The sequence below is a fragment of the Cervus elaphus genome, chromosome 13, assembly GCF_910594005.1.
Source record: "Cervus elaphus chromosome 13, mCerEla1.1, whole genome shotgun sequence".
Taxonomy (NCBI): Eukaryota; Metazoa; Chordata; class Mammalia; order Artiodactyla; family Cervidae; genus Cervus; species Cervus elaphus.
The window spans coordinates 59,317,902-59,345,352 of NC_057827.1; the positions used below are offsets into that span (position 1 = coordinate 59,317,902).

General features: G+C 52.0%; 1 protein-coding gene and 1 pseudogene across 2 annotated transcripts in view; one reads left to right on the top strand and one right to left on the bottom strand.

Annotated features, from left to right (window-relative positions):
* The first annotated feature begins 1,218 nt into the window (after positions 1-1,218).
* Positions 1,219-27,451, top strand: part of RIN3 (Ras and Rab interactor 3) — a 132,301-nt gene continuing 106,068 nt past the window's right edge. The window contains exon 1 of one of the 2 annotated variants that reach the window (XM_043921499.1): positions 1,219-1,718. In XM_043921499.1, coding sequence (XP_043777434.1) covers positions 1,675-1,718 — 44 coding nt within the window. In that variant the 5' untranslated portion in view covers positions 1,219-1,674. Of the gene's footprint in view, positions 1,719-1,999; positions 2,216-27,451 lie in introns of those variants that run through there. The other variant, XM_043921498.1, reaches the window with a different exon arrangement.
* On the bottom strand, positions 26,763-26,881 carry LOC122707065 (annotated as a pseudogene).

Below are 27,451 nucleotides of genomic sequence, written 5' to 3' on the forward strand. Positions count from 1 at the left end.
CCAGGCAAGAATACTGGAGTGGGTTGCCATTTCCTTCTTCTGGGGATCTTTCTGACCCAGGGATCGAACTCGGGTCTCTTGCCTTGGAGGCAGATTCTTTACCATCTGAGTCACCAGGGAAGCCCACCAGGGTGCTGAGGGAAACCTTTATTTGTGGAGGCCACGGAAGAGTGCGGTTACTCTCAATCCAGATCAGCCTAGAAGGACCTGGAAGACTATTCTAGGTGTGAGAGTTGGATGGACCCTGGGGCCCAGGGAGCCCTGAGAGTGGCCTACAGGCTTGTTTTAGCAACAGCAGAGGACCAATAATAATGGCACCCTGGAGTGCCCCCCTCACCCGCTCCCCTTTATACATATCACTTCTACAGATGCGCAAGCAGGGGTAGGGAGGGCAAAGAGGCCTCGCCTCCGAATGCTTTCCCCAGAGCCCTGGGCCTCAGTCCTATGGCACCTTACCTTGCCGTGTGCCTCCCGCAAGTCACCTCCTTTGTCTCCGTTTCCTTATCTGTGAAATAAAGATGTTAGACCAGAGGGTCTCAGCGGGGATGCTTGTGGCCACCAGGGATATTTGACAATGTCTGGAGACGTTCTGGGGTTGTTACAAGGAGAGTGTGATGCTACAAGCAGAGTGGGCAGAGGCCGTCCTACAAGATACAAGACAGCTCCAACAACCAAGCATTATCTGGCCCCAAATATCAATCGTGCGGAGGCTGAGGAACCCTGCATTAGACTGAAGTCGCTCTGTAGGGTTCAGTGCTGACCAGTCACTGTGAGATGTTCTGAGGGCAGCCCAGGCTCAGGAGGCATTTTTGAGTGCCCAGGCCTTTAGAAGAGAGGCCTCCTGGTCCCACTAGAGTAGCTGTAGTTGTATTTGTGTAAACTGACTGGCTTTCTCCCTCTGCTCGGATCTAGGCTTAGTACCTAGAATAGGTGAATTAGATACCTAGCTTGATGGAGGAACAGACTGCCTTGTGAGATAGTGAGTTCACCGTCGGTGGAGGCATTCAAGAGAAGGCAGCGTGGCCACCTGTCAGAGACGTGGAGGAGGCGCCCTGCCTCTGGTCTGGAGCTGTCCTATGGCATTTTGAGTCTCCTTCGGGCAGGAGGTAAAGCGCGAGAGTGCTCTGCTTAGAGCTCTCCGCTTCCCCACCTGCCGGTCCGGAGCGGAAACGCCTTGCTTCCCACGGGACTCTCCACCAAGCTGCAAACTTTTCTCCAAGTTTTTCTCCCGGGTCTCCGCGAGCCGCCAGAGCGGCGCAGGCAGCACCCAGCGGCTGGGAGCTCCGACACGCCACCGCCCGCCGCCAGGCCCGGCCCAGCCCAGGGGGCGCGGCTGCGGGGGCTTCCGAGGGCCCCTGGGGGTGGGTGTGGGGGGCTCCGGGCCGCGAGCCGCTGCCGAAAAGCTTTTGACAAAAAAAACCCTTGACCACCAAGGCCAGCCTCTTCCTGAAAGCCCCGCTCGCTCCGATACAGGAAGTGGAGGGAGCGAGGGCCCCAGAGCGCGGCGGCGGCTGCGGCGGTGGCTTCCCTACTCGGCGCGGGGCTGGCGGCGGTGCCCGCCCGGGCCCTTCCCCAGGGCAGCAGCGCCAGGGGCATGCGGGCGCCCGGGTCCTCGCGGCCCGCGCCGCCCGGCGCCTGAGCCCCTGCCTTCACCGTCCCGGAGCTGCCGGCAGCATGATCCGACGAGCCGGGGCGCCCGAGCGCGCGGACCCCGTGGGGTAAGTGCGGAGCCGCGGCGCCCCCTTCTCCCTCGGTGTCCCCGGGCCCTTCTCGTTCCGCGTCCCTCCCGCCCCCGAGAGCGCTCGGAACTCCGGAGTAGCCCGGCCGCAGGACTTCGGGGTGTTGGACTGAGACCGAACCCCTGGCCGCGACTCGGGCCGGTCCCCCCGGTACTGCGCGGAAGGGGGCGGCCCTAGTGCCTCTGCAGGACCCAAGACTTGGCGAAACTTGAAAACCCAGTTGTCGCTCGCCGGAAAACCGGCCGGCACGTCCGGGGCTAGGTTGGTGGGTATCTGAGGGTCGTCTCTATCTGTCAGAGCCGAAGAGGAGGGGCTTTGTGAACGCGGCCCCCTCCCCGGGTTCTGGTCCCGCCTGAACTTCAGATGCGATCATTCGCGGGCCGGGCCCCTCCAGCCTCCCGCGCCCGCCGCTTCGCCTGTGTCCCGCGCGCGTCCTCGGATGCTGGCCGCGCGTGGGGCCGAGGACCCGGGTCCCCGTAAGTTTGGACACGCCCGCGGCCTAATAGCCCACCCGCCCGCCTAGACCGAGGACCCACCGGGATCCCCTCCCCCACCCCTCTTGCGGATTCCAGGACGGTGACCTTCGGACCGGCCTTTGCGAAGCCTGGGGCTTGGGGAGGGTCCGGGGCGCACGAACTGCGCGTGGCCTTAGGGATCCCCTACGGAAGGGAGGAGGCGCTGCTTGGAATGCGTGAAGCCAAACCGGTTTGGGAACCGGCTTTCGGGAGGGGTCTCCAGCGTCTGGTTTCATGTCCCCCACCCCCATCTCGCACCCTCGGACTTCTGGACATTGCTCAGGGCTGCGCTCCGAAGTAGATTCTCTCGAAAGGCCCAGCCCAGCTGGCGCCCAGGGAAAGCTTCAGTGGGTTGAAGAGGTTCCCGTTCAGAGGCGGATTACTGGGCAAACCTCTTAGAACCTTTCTGAGGATTAAGGATGGTGGGCGCCCTGGGGGAAGCCAGGCTCGAGCTACTTCTGTGCTGGACACCCAGTTGCTGCCTGGCTTAGCTCTGTGACCTCAGCTCCGCGGGCCTCAGTTTTCCCCAGTGTTAAAACAGAGTGACCGGCTGTTCTCCGGCAGCCCCGAATTGGGGAGCAGCTGGAGGTGACTGGCCCTAGGCTAGTGGGAGGGGTGTCTCAGAGGGACCTGGGAGCACTAGATCCTAATGCCTCCCCTCCTCCCCCTCCCCCATTTCCGTCCCAGCCTGGATCCTTTCCCTTGGAAGTGGAAAGACGAATGTCATCCGCTGGAGGAACTGGAAATTCTGTTGGGGAGGGCGCCCCCACCCCCAGAACCAAATATCTACCGCACCCAGTATTGATGGGTGGACCTAGGAGGAGATTCCCAGGGAGGAAGAGGAGGTGAGGGGCCCGGGTCCCGACCTCTGTGACTTCCCATATTTTCCCCAGGTTGACCTCTCTTTAGCCACTTCCCCTTGCCTTTCTCTGTTTATTACTGGATCAGTCATTAACACTTAACCCCTCTGTGCCTCATTACTTACCTAGAAAATGGCGATAAGTAATAATTACCCTTCAGAGTTGTTTTGAGGATTAAATGAGATAATGCATAAGAAGTTTTGCACCTGTGGCGGAGGGCAGACTTTTAATAGTTATTATTATTACTGCTATTATCATTTGTTGATAATCTGTTTGCCGACTGCTTAACTGGGATGGGACCGGCCTTGGCCTCATTTGTAAAATGGGGGTAATAATAATACCTGCTTCTTAAGAGTGTTATGAGGATTGGATGAGTTACTATTTAAGTAGCTATCCACAGGCAGCCAAGGATTAACACACCAGTACAAGCTTACTTAGAGCTGTGTGGGGCCCATCCATCACAAATATTAATTGAATATTGGTTCGTTGCTAAAAAAAAAAGTCGCTTTATTTAAGAGGATCTTTAAGGTTGGAAGAGTTCCGAGATAGTATTTCATTTAACCTTGTGCCCAATACAGGAATCCTATTGACAATATTCCTGAAAGGTACTTGCATACCTCCAGTGATGGGGAACTTACCACCACTGTGATAGTCTTTCCAATAGATAGCAGAGAAAGTCTGCCTTCTTTAACTTGTACCATTAGAAACCCTGTTCAGAGGGGCCCAATCCTTCTTCACTCTCAAATACTAGAAGGCAATTCTTAGTCTCACTCCTGCTTCCTCTGTCAGCCCCTGAGCTGCACATCTGCCCGTGTTACAGTACCCAAAGATGATGAGGGGCAATAATCTATGACCCCCTCACCCCCAGGCCTCCCCCAGAGCCTGCAGACCACTCAGGGCTGGCTTCCAAGTCTTCAGCTGATCTCAGCTTTCCACCCAGCTCCCAAAGCCCCCTCCTTCTCGCTGGCAGGAGATGGATGTCCAGACAGCTAGGGGAATGCCTCCCACTCCACACCCAGGGGCTCGGAGGGGGTGGCTTGGATGTCAGCCCCCTGGAACAGGAGTATGAGGATCTTGGCAAGCAAGCTCCGTCTGCTGCTTGTTGGAAACACCGGCTGGGGAGAAGGAAAATGCAGACAGGCTGCCCAGTACTCTGGATGCAGACACTTCTCTTCCTCTATGCATTCAGTGTTCGTTCCACAAGTAGTATCTGCATTAGATGGAGGGGGGGCCCAGCCTTAAACCAAGCCCCTGCCGGCTTGCAGCAGACCTTCCCAGAAGGAAAGACAGAAAGTCAGGGTTAGGGGTATGGGAGCCCAGGGGGACTGTTCTGGAGCAGGTGGTTAGGGAAGGCTGCTCCAAGAAGACTGTGTTTAGCCGAGATCTGAAGGAAGTGGGGAGAGTGAGTCAAGCCCCTGGGGGGTGGGGCTGGGGGGTGGTTGGTATGTCTGACACGGGGAGACCAGGGAGGCTGGAGTGGAGTCGGGGAGAAGAGGACAGAAAAAGGCTAGCTGGTGGGGTACAGGCTTTGGAGGGTGCTCTAGGTGAGAGGGGGCCTTGGGTGGGGTTCGCAGAGGGGTAGATTTGGTGGATTTGGTGGATTTTGTATTTGGATTGTATTGAGGACAGATTGTGGGGGGAATAGGGGCAAGAAGCAGGGGGGGGCCCTGTGGTGGCCGGGAGAGAGGGCTGGAGCCGGGGCGGTGGACAGTGGAGACATGAGAAGCTGGAGGCCCAGGCTTCGCTGGTGGATTGGAGGTGCGGTGAGGCTGCAGAAGCTGTGACTGCCAGGCGACCAGACGCCGAACTGAGTGTCGGGGTCACTGGGGATGTGTGTGCTCAGAGCCCATCCACTTCCCCCTGTTTGATAAATTAAGGGTCTGTTTAAGATTTTGTTTGAAAAAAGAGCCTACTCTTGGAAAAAATGTGGCCATCACAGACCTCATCCAGTCCCTTCGTATGACCAGGAAACGGAGACACAGAAAGAGGAAGTGACTTACCCAAGATCAGGGGAGCTGAGCCCAGAACGCAGGACTCCTGAGCCTTGGGCCTGCAAGGGGTTGCCCAGGCAAGGCCCCAGGCTTGAGAGAGCCCTGGCTGTCTCCCTTATGCCTGATCCATAGTAGGGGTCCTGCCAAATGCCTCAAGGAGCCCCTCAACCACTTCCAGCGCTAGGGTGGGGGCTCTTCCTGGGTGAGGCCCACCCAGAAGAGGATCCAGTGATGAATTCAGGGTCCCAGCTACCTCTCTGCTCACTGACCCCGGGTCTTGCCATCCGGGGCTAATGCTCCCAGATGGTCCTGGCTGGCACTCAACTGGGATACCCACCCCCTTCCAGACCCTAAAAGAGACTCTGACCCACAGGAAGCAAATGATACCTCACCAGCTTAAGCAAAAGGTACCTTCCTTCACTTCAGACCCTGAGAAACCCCAGTGCACCCCTGGGAAGTGAAAAGACACCCCTGGGAAGTGAAAAGACACCCCTGGGAAGCACATAGGAGGGCAGGGAGTAGGGGTGCAGGGGCCGCTTAGGATGGGAGAGTCTCAGCACGTTTACCCCTGGCCCCCTGCCCATCATCCCCCCCAACTTGACAGGCCTTATCCTGGGCCCGGGTCCCGATTTTGTCATCTCTACTGAGGCAGCAATGAGATCACCTGTATTTTAATCCAAGAGATCAGGAAATCAAGTCAGAAACCAACCAGGAACGGGCTTGATATTTGAAGGGAGCACGCACCCCAGACCCCCCGTCTGCCGTCTCAGGTCTCCCGGGAGCTCCTTTTTACAGACAGGCGTCTGGGCTGGCCTGCGGCGAACTCAGTGGGCCTCCCAGCCATGGGCCAGAGCAGAGGGAAGGGAAGAACAGGTCCCAGACAACCACAAACCCCGTCCTTCAGACCCGCTCACAGATTCCATCTGTCACGGCGAGATTCTGTCCTGAGAGGCGTCCCCTCGGTTGTGTCATCCAGGCAGTGACACATAAGCGGAAGTGGGTGGGCAGCCGGGGAGGGGGTGGGGGGCAGGTTCGGGGGAGAGAAGTGCCCGAGCAAAGGCTTTGAGGTGGGAAGTGTAGAGTGGGCCCGGGAGGGAAGGAATCTGCCCCCCAAGTTATCAGGCAGTGGGGTCGAAGGGAGCAGGGAAGGCCAGCTTTGGCCAGGGAGAGATTGGCAGGAGCGTGAAGAGGACTGCTCATGGGGCCCCATTCATTGCCCAGGTTACTCCAGGGGTTCGGGGCACCTGTGTGCCCAGAAAGAGCCCAGTTATGGGGGAGGTGACCCAGAAAAGACCCAGGCCAGCTCTGGATCACACATAGACATGCATCTTCGCCGAAAGAATGGGGTCAGCTGCGTGTACAGGATCTGGGGGGACCCTGGCTGGTCATGAAGGTTTGTGGTCCTTCCCATGAGAAGCTGGGAAAATGATGTATTGTGTGTGTGTGTGGGTGTGTGTGTGTGTGTGTGTGTGTGGGTGTGTGTGTGCCTGTGCATGTGTGTATGCCTATCAGTCAAGGTTGCAAACTATCTTTTCCTGGGCAGCACTGTTCCTTATTCTAAGATTAGGTCTTCTTCCTGTATTAAGCCTCCTTTCTTTTATGAAATGATCGGGCACATTGACAGTAGCTGTTAGGTTTTAATGTCTTTTTGTCAAAATAAGAAGTTGCCGGAGGAAAGTCTGAGAAGCACTGCTCGAGCTGCTTCAGTGGAATTTATCCATTTTGTCTACCCTTCACGTGAGAGAGTCGGCCTGGTGATACGGTCCTTTGCTGATTTTGAAGATGCTTCAGGACTTGTGTGCTAAGAACATCAGTAGGGCTGGAGGATATATCCTAGGGTCCCACGCTGTTCTGGGGTTTGGGGTTTTCTCTAGGGAGCAAGTCCCTTACTGTCCCTGGGCCTCAGTTTCTCTACTGAAAAATGAACTCAGTGATCTCTAAGACCCTGCTCCATCTTACTCAGTGATTCCCTGAATTACTGGCCAACAGGCAGCAGAAGCTGGTATCCTGGAGTGATATGGGAGTGCCGGTTGGAGATGAGACAGCTCTCCTTTCCCCCGATGTTCCTTCTAGAACCATTTAGAACATACTTTCATAAGAGACAAAGACCCGGAAAGGAGACTTCTGGGTTGTCACCCTGATCAAGTGCCTGGAAGAAAGTGTCTTTTCACTGGTGTGGGGTGATTTTTGAAAAACTCATTTTGAAAAAAAAGAAGTGTACTGGTTTGGGGAGCCCGCTTTGGGGAGAGGCCCCTGGCTTCCTGGTAGCACTGGCCGCCTGGTCGGTGAGTTGGGAAGGCTCCTTGGAGGGGCTTCTCTGAGTGTGAGTGGCTGTGCATGAGTGGGCCCTGCTCTGGCCCGCTGGTGTGGGAGCCGTGGGGGCGCGGACGAGGGGGCAGGCGGCCTGGTGTCAGGCTCGGGGTTCCTGGCTGGGAAGGCTGCTCCTGCCAGGGTTTGAGAGGGGCACGGTCCGAGGAAAGGCCCAGGACGGGGGGCTGGACAGGCCCTTCAGCTGAGGGAAGGGGTTCCCTGCTAGGCAGGCCCAGCCTCCCCACAGCACCCCCACTGTTGCCCCGACAGAGCCAGGCCGTCCGTATGCAGGAGGGAGGGGGGCCCGAGGACACAGTGTACCTGCTACACACACACACACACACACACACACAGTGTTAAACAGTAAAACCTGCCCCTTCTCTCTCTCTCACACACACACACACACACACACACACACACACACACACACACACGCCCGAGGACACAGTGTACCTGCTACACACACACACACACACACACACAGTGTTAAACAGTAAAACCTGCCCCTTCACACACACACACACACTCTGAAACCAGCCCTTTGCCTCCTGCCGGGGTGGCCTTAGAAGAAAGGAGGTGGGTAGGTACAGAGGAGGCCTTCCCTTAGCTGGGGCGTCTACAGGGTAGTGGGAGGGCCTTACTGACCCCACACCCGTGTGGCCGTCAGCCTCAGGCCTCGGAGAGAAGGATCTGGAAGCCGCCATCATGACTGCTGCCTCTGTCCCTCCCCACCTGCCCGTGAGGCCCCCGAGCAGCCGCACACGGGTCCCGAGGCTGGAACAGCCCTGGGGGGCAGGCGCTCCGAGACGGGCGGCAGGGCCCCTTGCCCCCTCTTGCCCGTAGCTCCTGGGGGTGCCCCTAGCTCAGTCTGTATGTGTTTGAAGACCTACCCAGCCTGCTGTGAACTGTCGGTTCCCTTTTAGAAGAAACGGCCTCTGGAGCGGTTGTGGTCAAGGCCTGTTGTTGCCGTCTGTGCATAGCATCAGCGCTCGCTCAGGCCACATCCTATGGGGAAACGGCACCCGCCCGAGGTCAAGGCCTGCTGCCTACCCAACCTGGGACCAGGCAGCATGAGATTCCCCTAGAACCGGGCTCCACCCGCCAGCCTGGAGCCCTGGGAGGCCCAGGATTCCAGAAGAGGGAGCCGGGAGTGGTGAGGGGCTGCCCTGGAGGGGTTCTCCTAGGGGACACTTACCCCCATGAACGTGGCCCCCATTTCATCACTGACTCTGGGATCTTTATCAAAGCCAAGAAATTTTTATTCCCTAGTTAAGAGATGGGACTTCAAATGCCAGACACCATCCCAACTCTGTGACTAACATTCAATACGAGGTGTCAGGGCCTGATGAAAGGGCCTGTTACCTCAAGGCAGAAAGAGAAGAAAGGGGGATGGAGAGGGACAGCCCAGCAGAAGAAGAGGAGACCCCAGGGGTAGCAGAAATGCATTCCCCTCCTGCACGGATTTTCCCAGGGCTGGGTTCCCTCCCTGGGTTAATAAATGTGCATCTTCACCCACCTCCAGGGACCAAAGAAGTAAAGGACTTTGCGTCTGAAATTCACAATCTCACGATCTCTGGCTAAAGGAGAAAGCTCTCAAGAAGGAATACACTGGGGATCTCTTTCCCCACCCACTGTAGCCCCAGCCCCCTTAATCTCAATCACTGACAGAGATGGATACTGTACATTCCCCTGGGGGTGATGCAGTCCCAGGGCTTCCCAGGTGGCGCTCGTGTTAAAGAACCCCCCAATGCAGGAGACATCAGAGATGTGGGTTTGATCCCTGGGTCAGGAAGAGCCCCTGGAGGAGGGACTGGCAGCCCACTCTAGTATTCGTGCCTGGAGAATCCCCAGGGGCAGAGGAGCCTGGCATCCTGGTGGACTACAGTGCATAGAGTCGCAAAGAGTCAGACCATGACTGATGCGACTTAGCATGCACGCATTGCGTTTCAAAGCGAAGACTTACCTCTCTATCAGTGGCACCTGATGACAGCATTTATGATGCTTGCTTCTTTCTGTTCATGTCATTTTGACAGAGCAACTGTCTAAAGTATATTCAGGGTTTCTTTCCCCAAAGAAACCATTGGGGAAACCAGTGAAATCTCAGCCATTCTCACCTATCCACCCATGCATCCAGCTCTCCGTCTCTCCATCCCTTTATCCCTCCATCTGTTCCCCCACTACACCCGTCCATTCAGCAAATATTGGTTGGACATCTAGGAGTTTTCAGTTCATCTCCTAGGGGAAGTAAGTGAAATATGCACCTAAGTATAGGGCACTGTGTACAAAGGGGCTGAGGCTCTGTTACACTTGGCTGTGGTGAGCTGGAAGGACGCCCTGGCAGAGATGGTGTCTGGATTAGGTCTTGAAGGATAAGTAGGATTTTTTTTTAATTTTTTATTTATTTATGTATTTCTTTTCAGCTGTGCTGGGTCTTCGTTGCTTTGTGCAGGCTTTCTCCAGCTGTGATGAGTTGGGGCTGCTCTTCGTTTTGGAGCACGGGCTCTAGGGCATGTGAACTCCGTGGCTGCAGCTCCCGGGCTCTAGAGCACAGGCTCAGTAGTTGTGTGCATGGGCTTAGCTGCTCCACCACACGTAGGACCCTCCCGGACCAGGGATCGAACCCGTGTCTCCTGTACTGGCAGACAGATTTCTTTACCACCAAGCCACCAGGGAAGCCCTGGGTGAGTGGGATTTTAACTGAAATCGGGAAGAAAAGCATGAAGAGGGAAAGTAGAAAGGACAGGCTGTGTGGGGGAACTCTGAAGAGCCTGGTTTGGGGACAGGGAAGAAGGGTTCTTTGTGCCATGGGCCTGGAAAGGGAGTTGGGGCCATGTGGCTACAGGTGAAGGAGCTGAATTTGACCACAGGTCTGCTCTGCCTCTTAGAGCTGGGCAACCCTGGGCAAGTCACTGACCTGTACCTGCCAGGACACCTTCCTCTTCCTCCTCTGCCAAGCAGGGCGATGATCCCTGCCTTGCAGGGTTCTTACATGAGAGGATATTCTTAATTATTTGGGCTGTGAGACCAGGTAAGGGCTGCTGCCTGTCTGTGTATGGTATGTGTATGTGTGTGTGTGAGCCCGTGTGCACACACATGCTATTGATTTTCAAAGCAATATTTTATATCTGAAAAAGTTCACACATAGGCATAAAAAATAGTAAAATGTAAAGCATCAAGCACGTCATCTTTTTGAGGCTACACCCAGTCCAAGTACATGTTTGTTTAACTTCCATCTCTGGTACACGGTTTTGAGCTATGTGTATTTGTTAGTTTGTGTTCCTCCTTTTTTACTGAGTGTTATTTCCTATATGTATTTCTGCATGCTGTACTGTGGAGGTACGTTGCCTACCTATCATCTTTGAAGACCTCATCATATTATGATCATATTAATGGTTGGAATTGGCATAGACATATGTCAACTGTTTTTCCAAGTTCCCTCTGTTTTAAATGAAGCTCCTGAAAACTTTTGTGGGTCTAGGGTTTGGGGACCATTTCCTTGTCATCTGCCATCATCTTGGAGTATTTGAGTTCAGGGGTGACGCAGAGTCTGTTGATTGGCCCCCTGAATTTTAGTTGAGTGTAAATTTTAGCTAAACATGTCCCAGTTTCCTCTCAGCTAGATGTGGCTGTGCGATTAGGTTTGGATAGAAAAATATATGGGGAGTAAAATTTGCTTGGTGATGTCCTTAAAGAGAAGGGTCATGCCTTTCTATTTTCCTCTTTCCTCTTGGCTGGAAAAAAAGACATAATGGCTGGACTTGAAGCACCCATTTTGGACTCTGGGGTGAATTTGAGAATGGATGTTATGCAGAGTAGAGCAACAGTATAATATATAAATATAGTAAGGCTCTCAGACATGTTGGTATATCATCCCAGCCCTGTATTACTTACTCAGATTTATGTATGAGAGAGGAATGCATATCTACCTTACTTAAATCACTATTGTTTAAAGTTTTCTATCACAGACAAACTTAATCCTGACACACACACAAATTTATCCCTTGTCACATAGCACCAGAGTATATGCCAGAAACACTAAAGCTGCTTTTCAGGGCTACCAGCAAGCCTTTATTTCCTAGTGGAGATGAGAAGGAGGAAAAGGGGGAGAGGGGAGAGATGTTTTGCATCAACTAAGCCGCCTATTTCAAAGACTATGTTGCAAACTTGTTTTTCCCATTGGGTGTTTGTGAGTTTTAGATTTCACCAGAAGCTTCAGACTAGTTATTCTGGTTTAAATTCTGACTCTCCAACTTTGTGCTTTGACAAGGCTAAATGCTGCTGAACAAGGTAGCCATGTCTCTTCCTTCAGCCACAGTTTCCCCATCTATGCTTTACTTTTTTCCAAATATGTTGGCTTTTAAAACATACTTATTTATTGGCTGTGCTGGGTCTTAGTTGCAGCTCACAGATCTTTGGTCTTTGTTGCGGCATGCAGGATCTCTAGTTGAGGCATGTGGGATCCTGTTCCCTGACCAGGGACCAACCCCTGGGGCCCCTGCATTGGGAGCGTGGAGTCTTAGTCACTGGACCACCAGGGAAGCCCCTTTCATCTGCGCTTTAGATGGAGAAACTTCCTGTCTGTGCCAACGTTCTGAGAATTGGTCCTCTGACCAAACCAGCACAAGAAAGGCTGGGGCCTGCTCCGAACAGTGCTTGCTTGTATCCTTGATGGCTGCCACCATTCATTCATTCTTTCATTGCTTCTTTACTGATCACTTACGGGTGCCAGGCTGGGTTTGTGCTGACTGCTGGCCACTAGAGGTCTTGAGTGGTCAGTTCACCACTCTGCTCAGCCTTGGGAAAGGTTTGCCCTGAGATGGCCAGGGCTGGCCTTCCCTTTCTAGGGGTAGCAAAGGTCCATTCGGAGCCTGTAAGACTGGCTGCTCTGAGCTGCCCTCCCACAGCCCAGGATCATGCTGTCCGTCCACCCCCAGGTTTGGGGAGGCCTTGAGGGTCTTTGTCTAAAAGGCCACAGGTATCCTGGGATTGAGCAGGGTGGGCTGTCTTGAAAGGCTAGGCAATTGCCTTTGAAATAGTTTGAAAGACAGGCTGGGGGCTTCTTTTCATGAGCCAAAGTGGCCCCCATCCTTGGCCCTAGCATTGTCAGGCATCAGAGCTCAGTGTGGGTCTGGTGACCCCATAATCCAGCCCCTGCTCACAGATAAGGCTCAGAGAGGGGATGTGGTTGCCCCAAATTCTCACAGCTGGACCCAGGCTGTTTCCACGGCTCCGTGCAGGTGCCGAGGCTGCTCCTTCACGTGAGGCTCTAGAGGTGGGGGGACAGTCACATCGGCCTTCACTGGCTGCTTCTCCCTCCAGCCTCTGGGTAGTGCTGAGCGCTTTCCTGCCTCAGGGACTAAGCATACACACCCCACCTCCAGCCTCCTGCAAAAAGCCTTCCAGGCTGTCTAGCCTCTAAGGCTGTTGTGTACAGTTGTGCAGGCTGTTCACTGCACAAAGGCACCTGCTGAGAGAGGAACAAGGGGCCCCTGAAGTTTCACTCTCTTGCCAAGCCCTGTGTGATGTTAGGTGTGTGTGCGGGGTGGAGGAGGGGTTGTCTGCATCCATGGGAAGCAAGAAGCATCTTTTCCTAATTTACACAGAGGTACCAGGACGCCAGTCAGCGAAGTCCCATCAGCCCTGTTGGAGCCTCACTTCTCAAGCTGTCACGGTGTATTCTTTGTCTGTGGCCCCGCTAAACTGTAAGCTCTCAGGGCAGAGAGAGTGACTCCTCCTGACAGGTGTGGTTGCCAGATCCACACTGTCCTGGGCATAGAGTGCTTGACTCAGAGAACTCTCAAGCTAAGCAAGAGTAGGGGCTGGAGAGGAGCGTCCCGCACAAGGCTTTGTTGAATGAATATATGGCAGGTTAATGCCCAGGAGAGAGGTGGGGAGGGATTGACCAGGATAGAGGGCCTCTGGGAGATGGGAAGGGGCCTGCCGGGAGCTTGCAGAGGAGGCTGTGGGCTATACAAGGCTGAGCAGCAGCGTGAGGTGCGTGACTGGGCAGGCCTTCAAGCTCAGCTCTGGGTGGGAGGCCTTGAGAGTAGAGACTGGGGCAGGAGAAACCTGAGCCACGCCAGGCCTGGCCCCGGCTCCACTCTGCAGGGCGAGGGCCGAGCGGGCGCAGTGTGGGTATTTGCCAAAGCCCCAGCTCCTCCCCAGCCCTCAGGCCCCCATGCAGCCGAGTCCTGGAGCCCGCATGGCGCTGGTCCGCCAGTTACCTGACAGCTCACCCTTGTCCCAGGATCCCCAGTCTTGTGGGGCTGCAGGAGCGGCAGGCAGTGCAATGCCTGAATGATGCAGGGTGGTCCCCTGGAGTGCTGGGGTCCCCAGCTGGCTCAGGGGTGTCCCACTCAGACTAGAGCACATCTTGGGGAGCTTTACCGGGGAGGTGAGAGCTGAGCTGAGCTGAGTGACATCTGGGAGTTTCCCGGGCAGCTGTGGGGGGTGGGGGAACCAGCATGGCCCGGTTGCGGGTACCACGGCCCAATGTGCCTGGTGTTTGCGCTGTGCGTGGACCGGAGGTGACCCGTGCAGGAGAGGGGACAAGACACCTGAGGCTCTTAGGCTGGGACCTGAAGACCCTGGAGACTGAGACAGTCTCGCCCGCCCATTTTTAAAGTTGGGCTGTGCATTGGTTTCCTAGGGCGGCTGTGATAAAGCAGCACAAGCTGGGTGACTTACAACAGTCAGAGTTTGTTCTCGCCATTCTGGAGGCTGGTGTTCTGATCAAGGTGACGGCATTGCCGTGCCCCCTCTGAGACTCTGGGTAGAATCTTCCTGCCTCTTCTTAGCTTCTGGTGGCCCCAGCAGTCTTTGGGGGTCCCTTCGCTTGCAGTTGCATCATTCCAGTCTCTGCCTGGTCACTGGGCCATGTCCTCCCTGTGTGTCTTCTTGTCGATCCTCTTCTTCTAAGGACACCAGTCATATCAGCTTAGGGTCCCTCCTGCCCCCATTCTAAAATGACCTCATCTTAACTTACAGTGGGGCTTCCCAGGTGGCACTAGTGGTAAAGAACCCATCTGCCAGTGCAGGGCACCATAAGAGATGCGGGTTTGATCCCTGGGTTGGGAAGATCCCCTGGAGGAGGGCATGGCAACCCATTCCAGTATTCTTGCCTGGAGAACCCCATGGACAGAGGAGCTTGGCGGGACACAGTCCATGGGGTCACAAAGAGTTGGACACGACTGAAACGACTTAGCATGCACATCTTAACTTACTACGCTGGCAATGACCCTATTTCCAAATAAGGTCACATTCTGAGGTCCTGAGGTGCTGGGAGTTAGGACCTCAACATGTCTTTCTAGGGATACAGTTCAACCCATAACAAGGTAAAATTTTTATGGAGTAAGCTTCACTCTCTTCTGGGAACTTTTCTATACATTCTGGTAAACGTTGACTTTCTGGTAACCACTACCGCAATCAAGATATAGAGCAGTTCCATCACCTTCCGAAATTCCCCTGTGCCCTTTGTAGCCAGCCCCTCCCCCGCCCAAACCCTGGCCTCATCACTTATCTCCATCCTCGAGTTTTGGTGTTTCGAGAACCTCAGATGAATGCTGCCTTGTGAGTCTGGCTTCTTTCACCTGCCTGAAGGCGCTGGAGACCCGTCTGTGTTGTGTTTCAGTATTACGTTCTTTTTATTGCTGACCATATTTCATTGTATGATGTATTACAGTTTGTTTATCCATTCGCCCACTGTGCCACATTTGGGTTGTTTCCAGTCTGGGGCAATTGCGAATAAAGCTGCTGCAAACATTTGTGTATAAGGTACAGGTTTTACACAGGAATCACATGGATTGCTTGCATCGGGCTTCTGTGTGAAGAAGGGCCTGGGGTTTGGGGGAGTAGCGCATGGGGCAGAAGCTACTATAGGGGTCGGGGTGAGCCGAGATGGAGGCCTGGCCCAGGATCTTGGCAGTGGGGATGGAGAGATAGGGCGCCCCCAGAGTGTACCTAGGAAGGAGCCTGGTGGTGGGTTGGGTATGCATCATGGAGGCAAGGAGGCCACCTTTATTACCTTCTGCCAGCCCGCCCTCCACCTGCCCAGGAGAAGGTGCTGTTGTGGCCCAGCGTAGCTGTCTGGATATGAGAACATTGAGAGGCGAACAGTACAGCATGTTGGTTAGACGTGTAGGCCATGGAGCAAACTGTCAAGGTTCCCATTCTATACTCCTCCTCAGTTTCCTCATCTGTAAAATGGGGTACTAATAGTTCCATACTCTTAGATCTGCTGTTGTGTTACATGAGTTAATGCGTGTAAGGAGTTTGGACAGAGTTTGACACGTAGTAGGTGTTCAAGAAATGTGAGCCATGTCCCGTGGTCTCTGGAAAGGCCTCGGTGCCTACCTTCTTGTCCACTCCACTCGTCCCCGGGTCTGCCTGGACTTGCTGTGAGACCTTGAGCTGGCTCCCTGCCCTCTCTGACCGTTGCTTCCTGCATTCATGTGACGTGGAAGCCAGAGCCCCCACTGTGTGCCGGGCTCTGGGCGAAGCAGCACGCAGCCCAGCAGCCCCCCACAGTAGGCACTTCATGGAGACATGGCCGTGGGTCCTGCTCACAATCCTGTTGGGGCAGGCTGGTGAGAGGCTCTCAGGACACAGGTTTGGGGACTGCCAGAGGCTCCCCTGCAGCTGCCACAAATACCGTCCTCCCCTTTGCCCCCCAAATCTGTCCTCTGCCCCTGACAGGAACTGCCCATGGTGGCAGCTGGAAGCCTCAGCAGCTACAGGGTGGGTGCCAGGTGGGGGCCTGGCCTGGGCTCCAGGGCGATAGGTGTGCTGGGTCCCAGTTCGGACGACGCAGCAGCTCGCTCCCAGGCTTTGACAGATGCTGTGTTGTGAGCAGGGTTCATGTCCAGGTGGGCCAGAGTGGGGGCCAGCCTAATGAAGGGACGTTTGCAGCCGATCCTCATTACTCACAGATTCTGCATTTGCAAATTGGCCTGCTTGCTGAGGTTTGTTCATAACCCCCAAATCGTAGTGCTTTGGAGGTCATTTGCAGCCCTGCGCAGTGATGAAAAATCTGAACCATCTGAGAACAAGGTGCCTTCTTGTTTCCGTCCTTGTCGTGGTCTGTTATGTTTTTCAAGTTCTCCTGCTTTGGGTTGATGATTTCACTGTTTAAAATGTCCCCCAAGTACAGTGCTTCTCTTCTGTCTAGGGTTCCTGAGGGTGAGAAGGCTGAGACAGGCCCCGTGGAGAAAATATGGGTGTTAGAAGAGCTTCGCTCAGGCATGAGTTACTCTGTTGGCCGTGAGTTCAATGTTAATGAATCAATGATACGTATTAAATAAGGTATCTTTAAATAGAAACACACATAAAACAAGATGTGTCTTGATCAGTGGATGGAAATGTTGTGACCAGCGGTTCATGGGAACCTACCCCTGTGTTTTCCCCAAAAGCAGTGGTTTTGTTTCCACTAACTCAGTGTCCGTGGCAAAGTTTGTGGAATGTACCAACCACAGATGCTGGGAGTGGACTGTGTATGCATCAAGTAGGTAAGTCAGTCCCAGCCTCTCCACTGTGCTGTCTGAATGTCTCTATCAGCAGTTCATTCCTCTGGATTAAGAAGTGCCCGACTCATGTATGGTCTGTCTTTAAAATGCATGAGTCCTTGGGGGTAGGTGCCATCCCTCTGTCCCTGGGCCTTGGTCCTCTCTCCCTCCAGTGAAATTCAAGGCTTGGAAAGGACAGTTTTCAAAGAGGGGAGCAGTCAGTGCTAATATGTCACATTCTGTGATTCTCACAGAAGCTTCCTTCTAAGGAACAGAGTTTTGATCAAGGCATGAAAATCAGGGACCTGTGGTATTTATAGATGACACTAATAGTCACAGCAGTTATGTCAGGCCCCTTGGTTTGTTTGTTCTAGATTTTTTTGGCCACACCGTGGGGCATGTGGGATCTTAGTTCCCTGACCAGGGATCAAACCTGCACCTCCTGCAGTGGAAGCATGGAGCCCTAACCATTGGACTTCCAGGAAATTCCCCAGGCCCCTTTGCTAAGAGTTGTTTCTCAGTTAATCGTCACAGCCCCATGAGGCTGGGATTGCAGTGCCCAATTTACAGGCAGGGAAACTGAGGCACAGCAAGTGATTTCAGTGGAAGCCCTCAGCGTTCCGTGGCAGACTCAGAGCCCAAATCCAGGTTTATCCGAGTCCGGAGCCATAGCCTTCGCTCGTGAATTCTCTGTGTCCCTGTGATTCCAGGACCTGCTGCCTGCCATAGATCCAGGTGTGCCTGGTTCTAGAGGGAGGGATGCTGCTGGACCCTCCTGGGGCCTGCTGAGCCTCATGGAGGGGATGACCGCCTAGCCCCTGCCCAAGTTAGCCATATATGATGGACCACGTGAAGAACCTCAGAGGTGCAGAAATGGGGGCCTGGCCCCACCTTCCAGTCTCTCCCTTGTCATCCACTGACAAAGTCACATCCTGTAACCCCCGCCCTCGGAGTCACTGTTGTTCCATCGCTCAGTTGTGTCCGACTCTTTGCAACCCCTTGGACTGCAGCACGCCAGGCTTCCCTGTCCTTCACCATCTTCTGGAGTTTGCTCAGACTCATGTCCGTTGAATTGGTGATGCCATCCAACCATCTCATCCTCTGCTGCCCTCTTCTCCTGGAGTTGCTGGGAGACACTTTAACCTGGGAGGGGTGGAGTGTGTTTCCTCTCTCCCCACCCCAGTGCCTCCCGAAGGCTCCCAAAGGTAATGAGCCAGGGACCTCGGCCTCCTTGGCTCTTGAAAACTCACTGCGGCTGACTTCCCTTATGCTCGGGTGTCAGGGACCGTGCACCCTGTAAAGTCTGACAGGGGAGGGGCAAGCCCTAAAAGGACGCGGCCCTGGAGGTGGGATTTCGGGGGCAGGGGGTGGGATGCCCATCTTGTTTTGGGAGGTGGGCCTGGGCCCAGGAGGCGTGCTGCCAGACAGCGCCGGGACTGCCGAGCTGGGGCGTGCACAGGACCCTGCAGAGGAAATGCGGTCACAACAGCTGTGAGGTGGGTCGCAGGCTGACTCAGTGTTGCCAGGGGCTGGAGGAACGTGACGCCGCAGCAGCTTCCTGCAAGGTGCAGATGTCCAGAGCCTGCCGCCTCCGGGTGCAGGCTGAGCCCCGGCCAGGGATCGGGTCAGCATTCGGCCCTGAACCCTGGACAGGCCCTGGGCGTGACCCCGCTTCTGGTTTAGAAATGGGGTTCATTTTGTCAAAGCACACCCCTCTGACTCTGTGCTCATGTCTCACCCTTCCGGCAAGCCTCTGAAAGAGGGAGGGGTGAGTATCCTTTCGCTTATCTCACTAGTGAGAGAACCGTGGCCCAGAGAGGGAGGGAGGCTTGCCCGAGGACACACAGCCAGCCTGTAGCTGAGGCTGGAACAGAGCCCGGCTGCCTTTCTGGGGCAGAGCATTTCCTGCGCCGCTCAGAGCTGTCCAGCATCAGTCGTGTCCGCAGTGACCACAGACAGAGCTACCGTGAAGCTCCAGATGCAGTCGGCATTTTGTCCTCACCGCGGCCTTTTGGGGTCTGTTCTCAGTCTCATTTTACAGACTTTGAAAGGCCGGTCTCAGAGGGGAATTCAGTCAGGCCCCAGACACGAAGGGTGAGGGAAAGAGAAACTTAAGCAGAGGTCCAGCGGGAAGGCCTGGGTGAGGACGTGGAGAGCCCGCTTCTCCCCTTCTGGGCTGAGACCTGTCCACCGTGGGGCCCCTGCTCCTGCCTCCCCTTCCTAAACCCCGGGTCAGGCCCAGGAGGGGAGGGTTGTGATCACCTTTCCATTTCCCCCAGATGATGGGGGAACCGCTGAGTAAGCAGCAGCAGGGCCAGAGGCCAAGGTCATGGTGGGACTTGTGGGCTGCCACGTGGCGGGGGCGATTCCGGAGGGAGGGAGGCCGGCAGGGGCCAAGGACGGGCCTTCCCAGAGCTGACGGGCCTCCTGTTGTCCAAACCTGGTCCACATGGGGAGGGGAAGACAGCAGAAGGGAGGTGGGTGAGGACCTCGGGAGCTCTGTAGGGACGAGCCTGGGGAGGCCTGGGCTGGGATCCATGTGCAAAAGGGACCTTGACCTACAGCCAGCCATGGGGGCATGGGCAACTCCTGAGAGAAGGGGGCCTTAAACACTGGAACAGATGACCGAAGACATGGTCTTCCTGAAGAACTTTCCAAATTGGCTAATGGTCATAACATTGACATGTGTTGCATTGTCTTTTTTTTTTTTTTAATCTTCTTTCTTTCTAATTAAAAACAAATCCCACACATAGTATATGAATTCACACACACTGGAAAGATTTAAACAGTAGAAAAGTCTAGGCCCACATTGTCCAGTACATTAGCCACCAGCCTCATGTATCTGTTTTACAAATTAAATTAATTAAAGTGAAGTAACAGTTGCACTGGCCATAGAGCAAATGCTCCAAAGCCATGGGCAGCTGATGGCAACTGCACTGGATGGTGCAGACATGGGACGTTTCCATCACTGCATTCAGTTCTTTCAGGCAGCACTGGCTGGACCATGAACAGGGGAAATCCTGCCAGCTAAAAAATAAGTTCTGGAATCAATTTGGTTCCTTTGGACCTGTTTTATGTATTTAACTATGTCTGGGTATCCACCTTTCCCAGACGCAAGTCTGTCTGGCCTGCCTGGATCCTTGGCCCTATAAGTATGACTGTAGCCTGCCAGGCTCCTGTATCCACGGAGTTCTCCAGGCAAGAATAGTGGAGTGGGTTGCTGTTTCCTGCTCCAAGGGATCTTCCTCGCCCAGGGATCAAACCCAGGTCTCCTGCATTGCAGGCAGATTCTTTACCATTTGAGCTACCTGTTGGACTCATGAGAATGATATTTTGCATATTTTTCCAAAAGAGGAAACTGAGACTCAGAGAGGTAAGGGACAGATTGGAACACGTTGGTTTTCTAGGCACAGAGGCCCTTTTCTTCCCTCGGTGGGTCCGGGGTAGCTGAGGGGCAACCAGGCCAGGTCTCTGATGATCTTTTCAAATCCCTGCCCATTTCACTCAGTTGTATGTGAAGGAGAGACCCTGCTGGGCACATCGATCTTCCGGGAAGTCTTTCCCCTGGCCATCTTTTCTTCCATTTTGTTTCCTCTGAAATGTTGGTCCATTGTTTTCTGATTTTCATAGTAATACACACTCAGTGTAAAAATTTGGAATGTGCAAAAAGAGTGTCCAGAAGGAAACAGAAATCAGTCAATCCCAGGATTAAGAACCACTCATGGACCAGTTTATATTCCCAGAGGCAGAGCAGGAGCATTCCTCCACGTCCCCGGTCCTTGATCATGTAGGTCTGCCTCATGACAGCTGTTCTCACAGGCTCCTGAAGTTTTAATTCCAGATTCTCTGATTCCTCTGCTCTTGAGAAGCTTTTCAGATGCTCACTGGCCATTTGGATGGCCTCTGTGTTAAGTGCCAGCTCAAGCCTCTTGCCTATTTTTTTATTTGTCTTGTTTTTTCCTTATCAATGTGTAGAAGTTCTATGTATAATCTAGTTCTGAGCACTTGGTGTTACAAGTATCTTCTCCCACACAGGGCATAAATTTCACTCTCTTAATGGTATCTTGATAAACAGAAAGTCTTCATTTTTATTTTATTTTTTTTTAAAGTCTTCATTTTAATGCAGTCAAATTTAAATTTTTATTTAAGGTTGAGGGGTGTGTGTGAATGTGTGTTTGTGTGTGCTCTGTTTAAGAAGTCTCTCTTCCATCAGATTATGAAAGTATTCTTTATTTTCTTCTAGGGGCTTTTTTTTTGTTTGTTTTGCTTTTTACATTTTATCAGAACAGAGTCTTCCTGGAACTGATTTTTTGTATAAGCTGTGAAGAATGGATCATGTTTATTTTTTTCCCATGCAGATAGCTACTTGTCTCAGCACATTTTGTTGCGAAGTTTGTCCTTTCCTCGGTGTTCTACTGTGACCATATGTACCTCAAGTGACTGTGTTGGGGATCTGTTTCTGGACTTGTCTAGTCCACTGACCTATGTGCCTGTCCCTGCCCCAGTACCATACCTTCTTCATCACTGTAGCTCTGTCATAAGTCTTGATTTCCAGCAGCCCAAATTCTACCCCCTTCTTCAAGTGTGTCTTGGATGTTCTTGGCACTTTTCACAGAACACTTTCAGGGTTCTAATTGGAATTGCACCGATTCGTTCAATCAGTTTGCATAGGATTCATACCTTGAGAGTGTTAAGTCTTCAGCTCTGTTGATGAGATCTGCCTTTCATCTCCTCCTTGTATTGTATGTTTATAACGTTTAATAATCTTACATTGTGAATAGGAGTCTAGAGGGATTTCGCAGAGTGGTTAAGAATACAGATTCTGAGATGGCCAGAGTTCCAATCTCAGCGCTGCCACTTTCCGTAGGTTCAGTGAGTTGCTTAACTTCTCTATGTCTCAGTTTCCCCCTCTGTAAAATGGGAGCAATACCCAGAGTTATCTCGTAGGGTTGTTTGAAAAAGTCAACTTAGTTAATATATGCGAAGCAGTTAGAGCAATGCCTGGCACAGAAATCTCTGGAAACATTATTAATTTATGTTTGAGTAGGTAAAACATTTGCAGGATTCAAAATAAAAATACATTTTTAAAAAGTCATGATTTTTTAAAATGGTTTAGGATTTAACTGGTTTAAGATTGAAAGGATATCTTTATAGAGGTTAATGCCACAGACTGCATCAAGGCTCTTTCTGCACTATTTCAGTATTTTCATGTTTCTTGATTGAAAAAAAAATGCAATGAAATGGTCTTCCCACCTTTGTCCCCCATGTGCCTGTTCCCACCCCTGCCCCACCAGTTATTAGTTTCTGGTGTGTTCCTTCAGAGTGACTTTTTGCAAATACAAATAAGCTTTTTTTTTTTTTCCAACAAGAGAGCACAGTCTAGACACTCTTCTGTACTTTGCTTTTATCACTTAACCACATATCCTGAAAACCTTTCCATGTCAGTATGCAGAGAGCTTCCTTTTTCTTTTTCTTTTTTTTAAGTTGCATAGTATTTACAGAGGCCTTGTGTTCATTGATTTGTTGCTGTTGCTTAGTCAATAGGTCCTGTGTCCAACTCTTGCGACCCCATGGACTGTAGGCCACCAGCTCCTCTGTCCATCGGATTTTCCAGGCAAGAATACTGGAGTGGGTTGCCATTTCCTTCTCCAGGGGATCTTCCTGACCCAGGGATTGAACCCGCATCTCCTGCATTGGCAGGCAGATTCTTTACCACTGAGCCACCCGAGAAGGCACGGTTCTCTAGATCTGCATGTACGGAACTCGGCTCAGTTTCACATCTGAAACCCCGTTAATTAGAACTTTTTTTTTTCAAAGTTCCAAACTGCTTTGATCATTTTTCAGATGGGTGATATAGTCCCATGGTTGAATTCCAAAAGCTGCAAAAGGATGTACGGTAGGTGAAGTGCCCCTTGAGAGACAACATCAGAGCATCTTTTGAAAAAATAATTTTGTTTATTTACTTTTGATTGTCCTGGGTCTTTGTTGATGCATGGCTTTTCTCTAGTTGTAGCAAGTGGGGGCTGCTCTCTAGCTGCAGCGTGCAGGTTTCTCATTGCAGTGGCTTCTCCTGTTTCGGAGCACGGGCTCTAGGTATTCGGTCTTCAGTAGTTGTGGCTCCCAGGCTCCAGAGCACAGGCTCAGTAGTGGTGGTGCACAGGCTTCGTTGCTCCGAGACCTGTGAGATCTTCCTGGACCAGGGATGGAGCCCATCTCTTGCATTGGCAGGTGGACTCTTTACCACTGAGCCACGAGGAAAGTCTGGCATCAGAGCACCTTAACGTGCCCCTATCACAGAGGTGCACGGGGCCTGTCCATTGCCTTTGGTGACCTGGGTTCTTGTACCCACTGCTTCCAGCTTCAATCTCAGCCAGGAAGTTGGTACCCCAAATTCTGTCTTCTCCAGTAACCACTTCCATGTTCAGTGAAATTTCCCAGGGGTTTTTAAGGGTGGGGGGAAGGGAGGGACTGTCAGTGATCTTTCCCTGTGTGTGGCTATTATTGTAAGTCTTATTGTGATAAGTCTTCTAGACATCTATGGTGTTGGTCCATAGTAGATGCTCAATAAATTACTGAATGAATGAATGTATGATAATAACCTCAATGAATGTTTGCTGTATGCCAGGCACTATTCTCAACGCTGTCCTCAACAATTCCATAAGTAATGCTTATGTTTCCCATTTTTTTAATTTTTATTTTTTTTATGTTTCCCATTTTAATTGTGAGGAAATTGAGACAGAATTGTTTGGTCATGTGCCGAGGCCACCATGCTGGGATTCCAACCCAGGCTGTCTGGTTCCCAAACCCATGCTTAAACTGCTAGTGGACATACCCCTCAAGGCCTAATCGCACATAGCACTGGGGTCAGAATGGGTACCATCACCTATAAGCCGGGTTCTGACGGCAGTGGGCAGTCCTAGCCTAGGCTGGGATGGGGGGAGGGGAGGTCAGCAGGATGAGCAGGCTGAGTCATGTCAGGCTGGGTTCAAGGGTCTGGCTGGGTTATGGAAAGGGGCCGGGACCCGTGAGCCAAAGGTTACAGAGAGAGGATGGAGGAGCTCTCCCCCAGCTCTGGGAAGGCTGTGGGCATCAGGCAGGCAGCCCGGGAGGCAGGGCTGGGAGCCAGGTGGTACTTGATACATACCGGGCGGCAGAGGCCTGCAGCGCACAGGTGTGGAAAGTTTGAAGGCCGTGGACCCGCTCGACCCCTTGATGTGGGCTGTGACGTGCGAGCTAAGACAGCCAGACCTGTTCTCAGCACTTCCGGGGCCCGGAAGACTTGCTTGAGCTGACTTCCCCTCAGCGAGGCTGTGGGCAGGGGCCCTCCAAGTCCGGTCCCAGCTTCCCGGGGGGCGCCCACTGAGGGTCGGGGGCTTAAGCTGCACCCCACGCCCCACCTCATCTCAGAAGGCCTTTTGGTCCCGGTGAGGAGACACCTAGGGAGCTGTCTCACAACAGGATCCCAGGCACCATTCTTGGAGCCTCAGTGACTGTGGGAATCCACCGGGGCCTCATGCAGTTATCTGGCCCATGGAACCAGGCTGGAAGCATTGGTTGAGCATTTGCAGATTATATACATGTGAGCGATGCTGATTCTGCGACTGGCTGCCTCTCTTTCTTCTCCATGTGACTCCAAAGGCTGGGCCAGAGGTGGAGCCAGGCGGCAGCTGTGGCTCAGCTTCCACAGGTCCAGGAAAAAGCATTTGGTGGAGTGGAAGCCACGGAGAAGCTGGCCTGGCTGCCTACCTTCTCTCAGACTGTCTGCTGGGCCGGAGCCAGCCTGGCTTGGCAGAGAGACTTCAGATGGTATGAGCTAGGGGTCGGGTGAGTTGCAGAATCACGGAATGCATGGTGCTGGAAGGAACCGCAGACTTTGGTCTCGTCCACGCTCAGACAATGCATAGCCCAGTACCCAGCCCATGGCTGACAACACTAGGCGATCCCAGCAGACTTTCTCTGCTGAGACTTTAGCATAACAGTCTGGGCAGCTGCTGCCCATCAACTGGAGTTCACAGGGAAATTCAACCTACTTGCCATTCCAAATCTACAGCAGTCTTCTCATTTTACTGAAGAAGCCGCTGAGCCTGGAGACGGGAAGTGAGTGGCCAAAGGTCTCGGGGTGAACAACACAACCAGACCATGATCTCTTGAGTCTGAGCTGTGTCATTTCCTTTGAGTTGTACCCATTATCCTGATGAAAACAGTATCTGCATGAAATCACTCATCTCCTAAGCTCTTTATTTCCCTTTATCTCCACATTGTGATCCCAAGCTCAGAATTCAAAAATTTTGCCCATAGTTCCCCAAGAATGTTGTATACGTAGCTTCAGAAAAGCTGAGCTGTCTTAGGTCATGTTAACAGGAGTAGACTGTCTAGATTGAGAGAGGTGATGGTCACGCTCCTTTATGAGCTGCTCAGGACACACCTGGGAAGTTATTTCCTAGCTTGAGACTCTACATTTCAGAGGTAGAAAGACAGAAGGATACGCAGCACGCTCAGGGGGATAAAAACAGTACAATGAAGGGGTTCAAAACCACTCCATAATTTATGGTCAATTGATTTTCAACATGGTTGCAAAGAAAATTCGATGGGGAAAGAATAGTCTTTACAATAGATGCTGCTGGGACAACAGGATATCCAAATGCAAAAGGAGGAGGTTGGACCCTGTCTCACATCATATTCAAAAATTAATTCAAAATGAAACAAAGACCTAAGTGTAAAAGGTCTCAGAAGAAGACAGGGGTAAATCTTCATGATCTTGAATTAGGTGTTGGTTTCTTAGCTATGACACCAAAAGTACAAGCAACCAAATAGAAAATAGGTAAATTGGATCTCACCAAAATTAAAAACTTTTGTGTTTCAAAGGACACCTTCATCTTTTCATCAGGAAAGTTAAAAAAGACAACCCACAGAATGGGAGAAAATATTTGCAAATCGAACACCTTATAAGGCACTTAAATATAGGATATATAAAGAACTTACAACTCAATAATAAAAAGATAATCTAATTCTAGAACAGGCAAAGAATCTGAAAAAAACATTTTTCTAGAGAATATCTACAAATCATCAATAATTAAGATTCTCAGCGTAGTTTTACATCAGAGAAATGTAAATCAAAATCACAATGAGACATTCATTCTGAACTTTTGTGACGATCGTCTCATGATGTAAGTTAGCCAGATCATTATCCTGTACACCTTACACTTATACAATGATGTATGTCAGTTATACTGCAGTAAAACTGGAAGAAAGAAACACAATGAAATACAACTTTAAACCCACTAGGATGGCTATAACAAAAAAGATAGCTAATAATGGGACTTCCCTGGTGGTCCAGTGCCTAAGACTCTGCGCTTCCAATTCAGGGGCCCTGGGTTCAATCACTGGTCAGGAAACTAGATCCCGTATGCCACAATTAAGAGTTCTCACACTGCACTAAAGATCCTACATGCCTCAACGAAGAGCGAAGATTCCACATGCCACAATGAAGATCCAATGCAGCCAAATAAATAAATAATAAATATTTCAAAATGATAATAACAAGTGTTGATAAGAATGTGGAGAAATTGGGACCCCCCCCCCCCCACATTGTCAGTGGATTGTAAATTCTTTAGCCATTTTGGAAAAACAGTCTGGCAGTTCTTCACATGCTAAATACAGAGTAACCATGAAAGTCGAGTGACTCTTTGTGGCCCCATGGACTATATAGTCCATGGAATTCTCCAGGCCAGAATACTGGAGTGGGTAGCTGTCCCTTTCTCCAGGGATCTTCCCAACCCAGGGATCGAACCCAGGTCTCCCACATTGCAGGCGGATCCTTTACCAACTGAGCCACCAGGGAAGCCCAAGCCAACAGCACCCAGTATTCCCAGGAGTTCTCCCATCCAAGTACTAACCAGGCCTGACCCTGCTTAGCTTCCGAGATCAAATGAGATCCAGCGCATTCAGGGTGGTATGGCTGTAGACAGAGTTACCATATGACCCAGCAATTCTAATCTTAGGTATATACCCAAGAGAATTGAAAACAATGTCTATACAAAAACTCATATGTGAATATCAGCAGCATTATTCATAATGGCCAGAAAGTGGAAGAACCCAAATATCCATCAACTAATAGGGCCAGTACAATGTGCTATGTCCATACAATGCAATACTATTTGGCACTAAAAAGAAATGAAGCACTGGAGCTTTCCTGGTGACTCAGTGGTAAAGAATCCACCTGAAAAAATAAAGAGAATCCACCTGCCAATCCAAGAGACATGGGTTTGATCCTTGGGCCGAGAAGATCCCACATGCCATGGAGCAACTCAGCCTGTGTGCCGCAATTACTGAGCCTGTGCTCTAGAGCCCAGGAGCTGCAACTACGGAGCCCACGTGCCCTAGAACCCATGCTCCACACCAAAAGAAGCCCTCACACCACAACTAGAGAGTAGCCCCCACTAGCTGCAACAAGAGAAGAGTCCACACAGCAGTGAAGACTCAGCGTAGCCAAAAATAGATAAATAATTTTTAAAAAAGAAAGAAATGAAGTGCTGA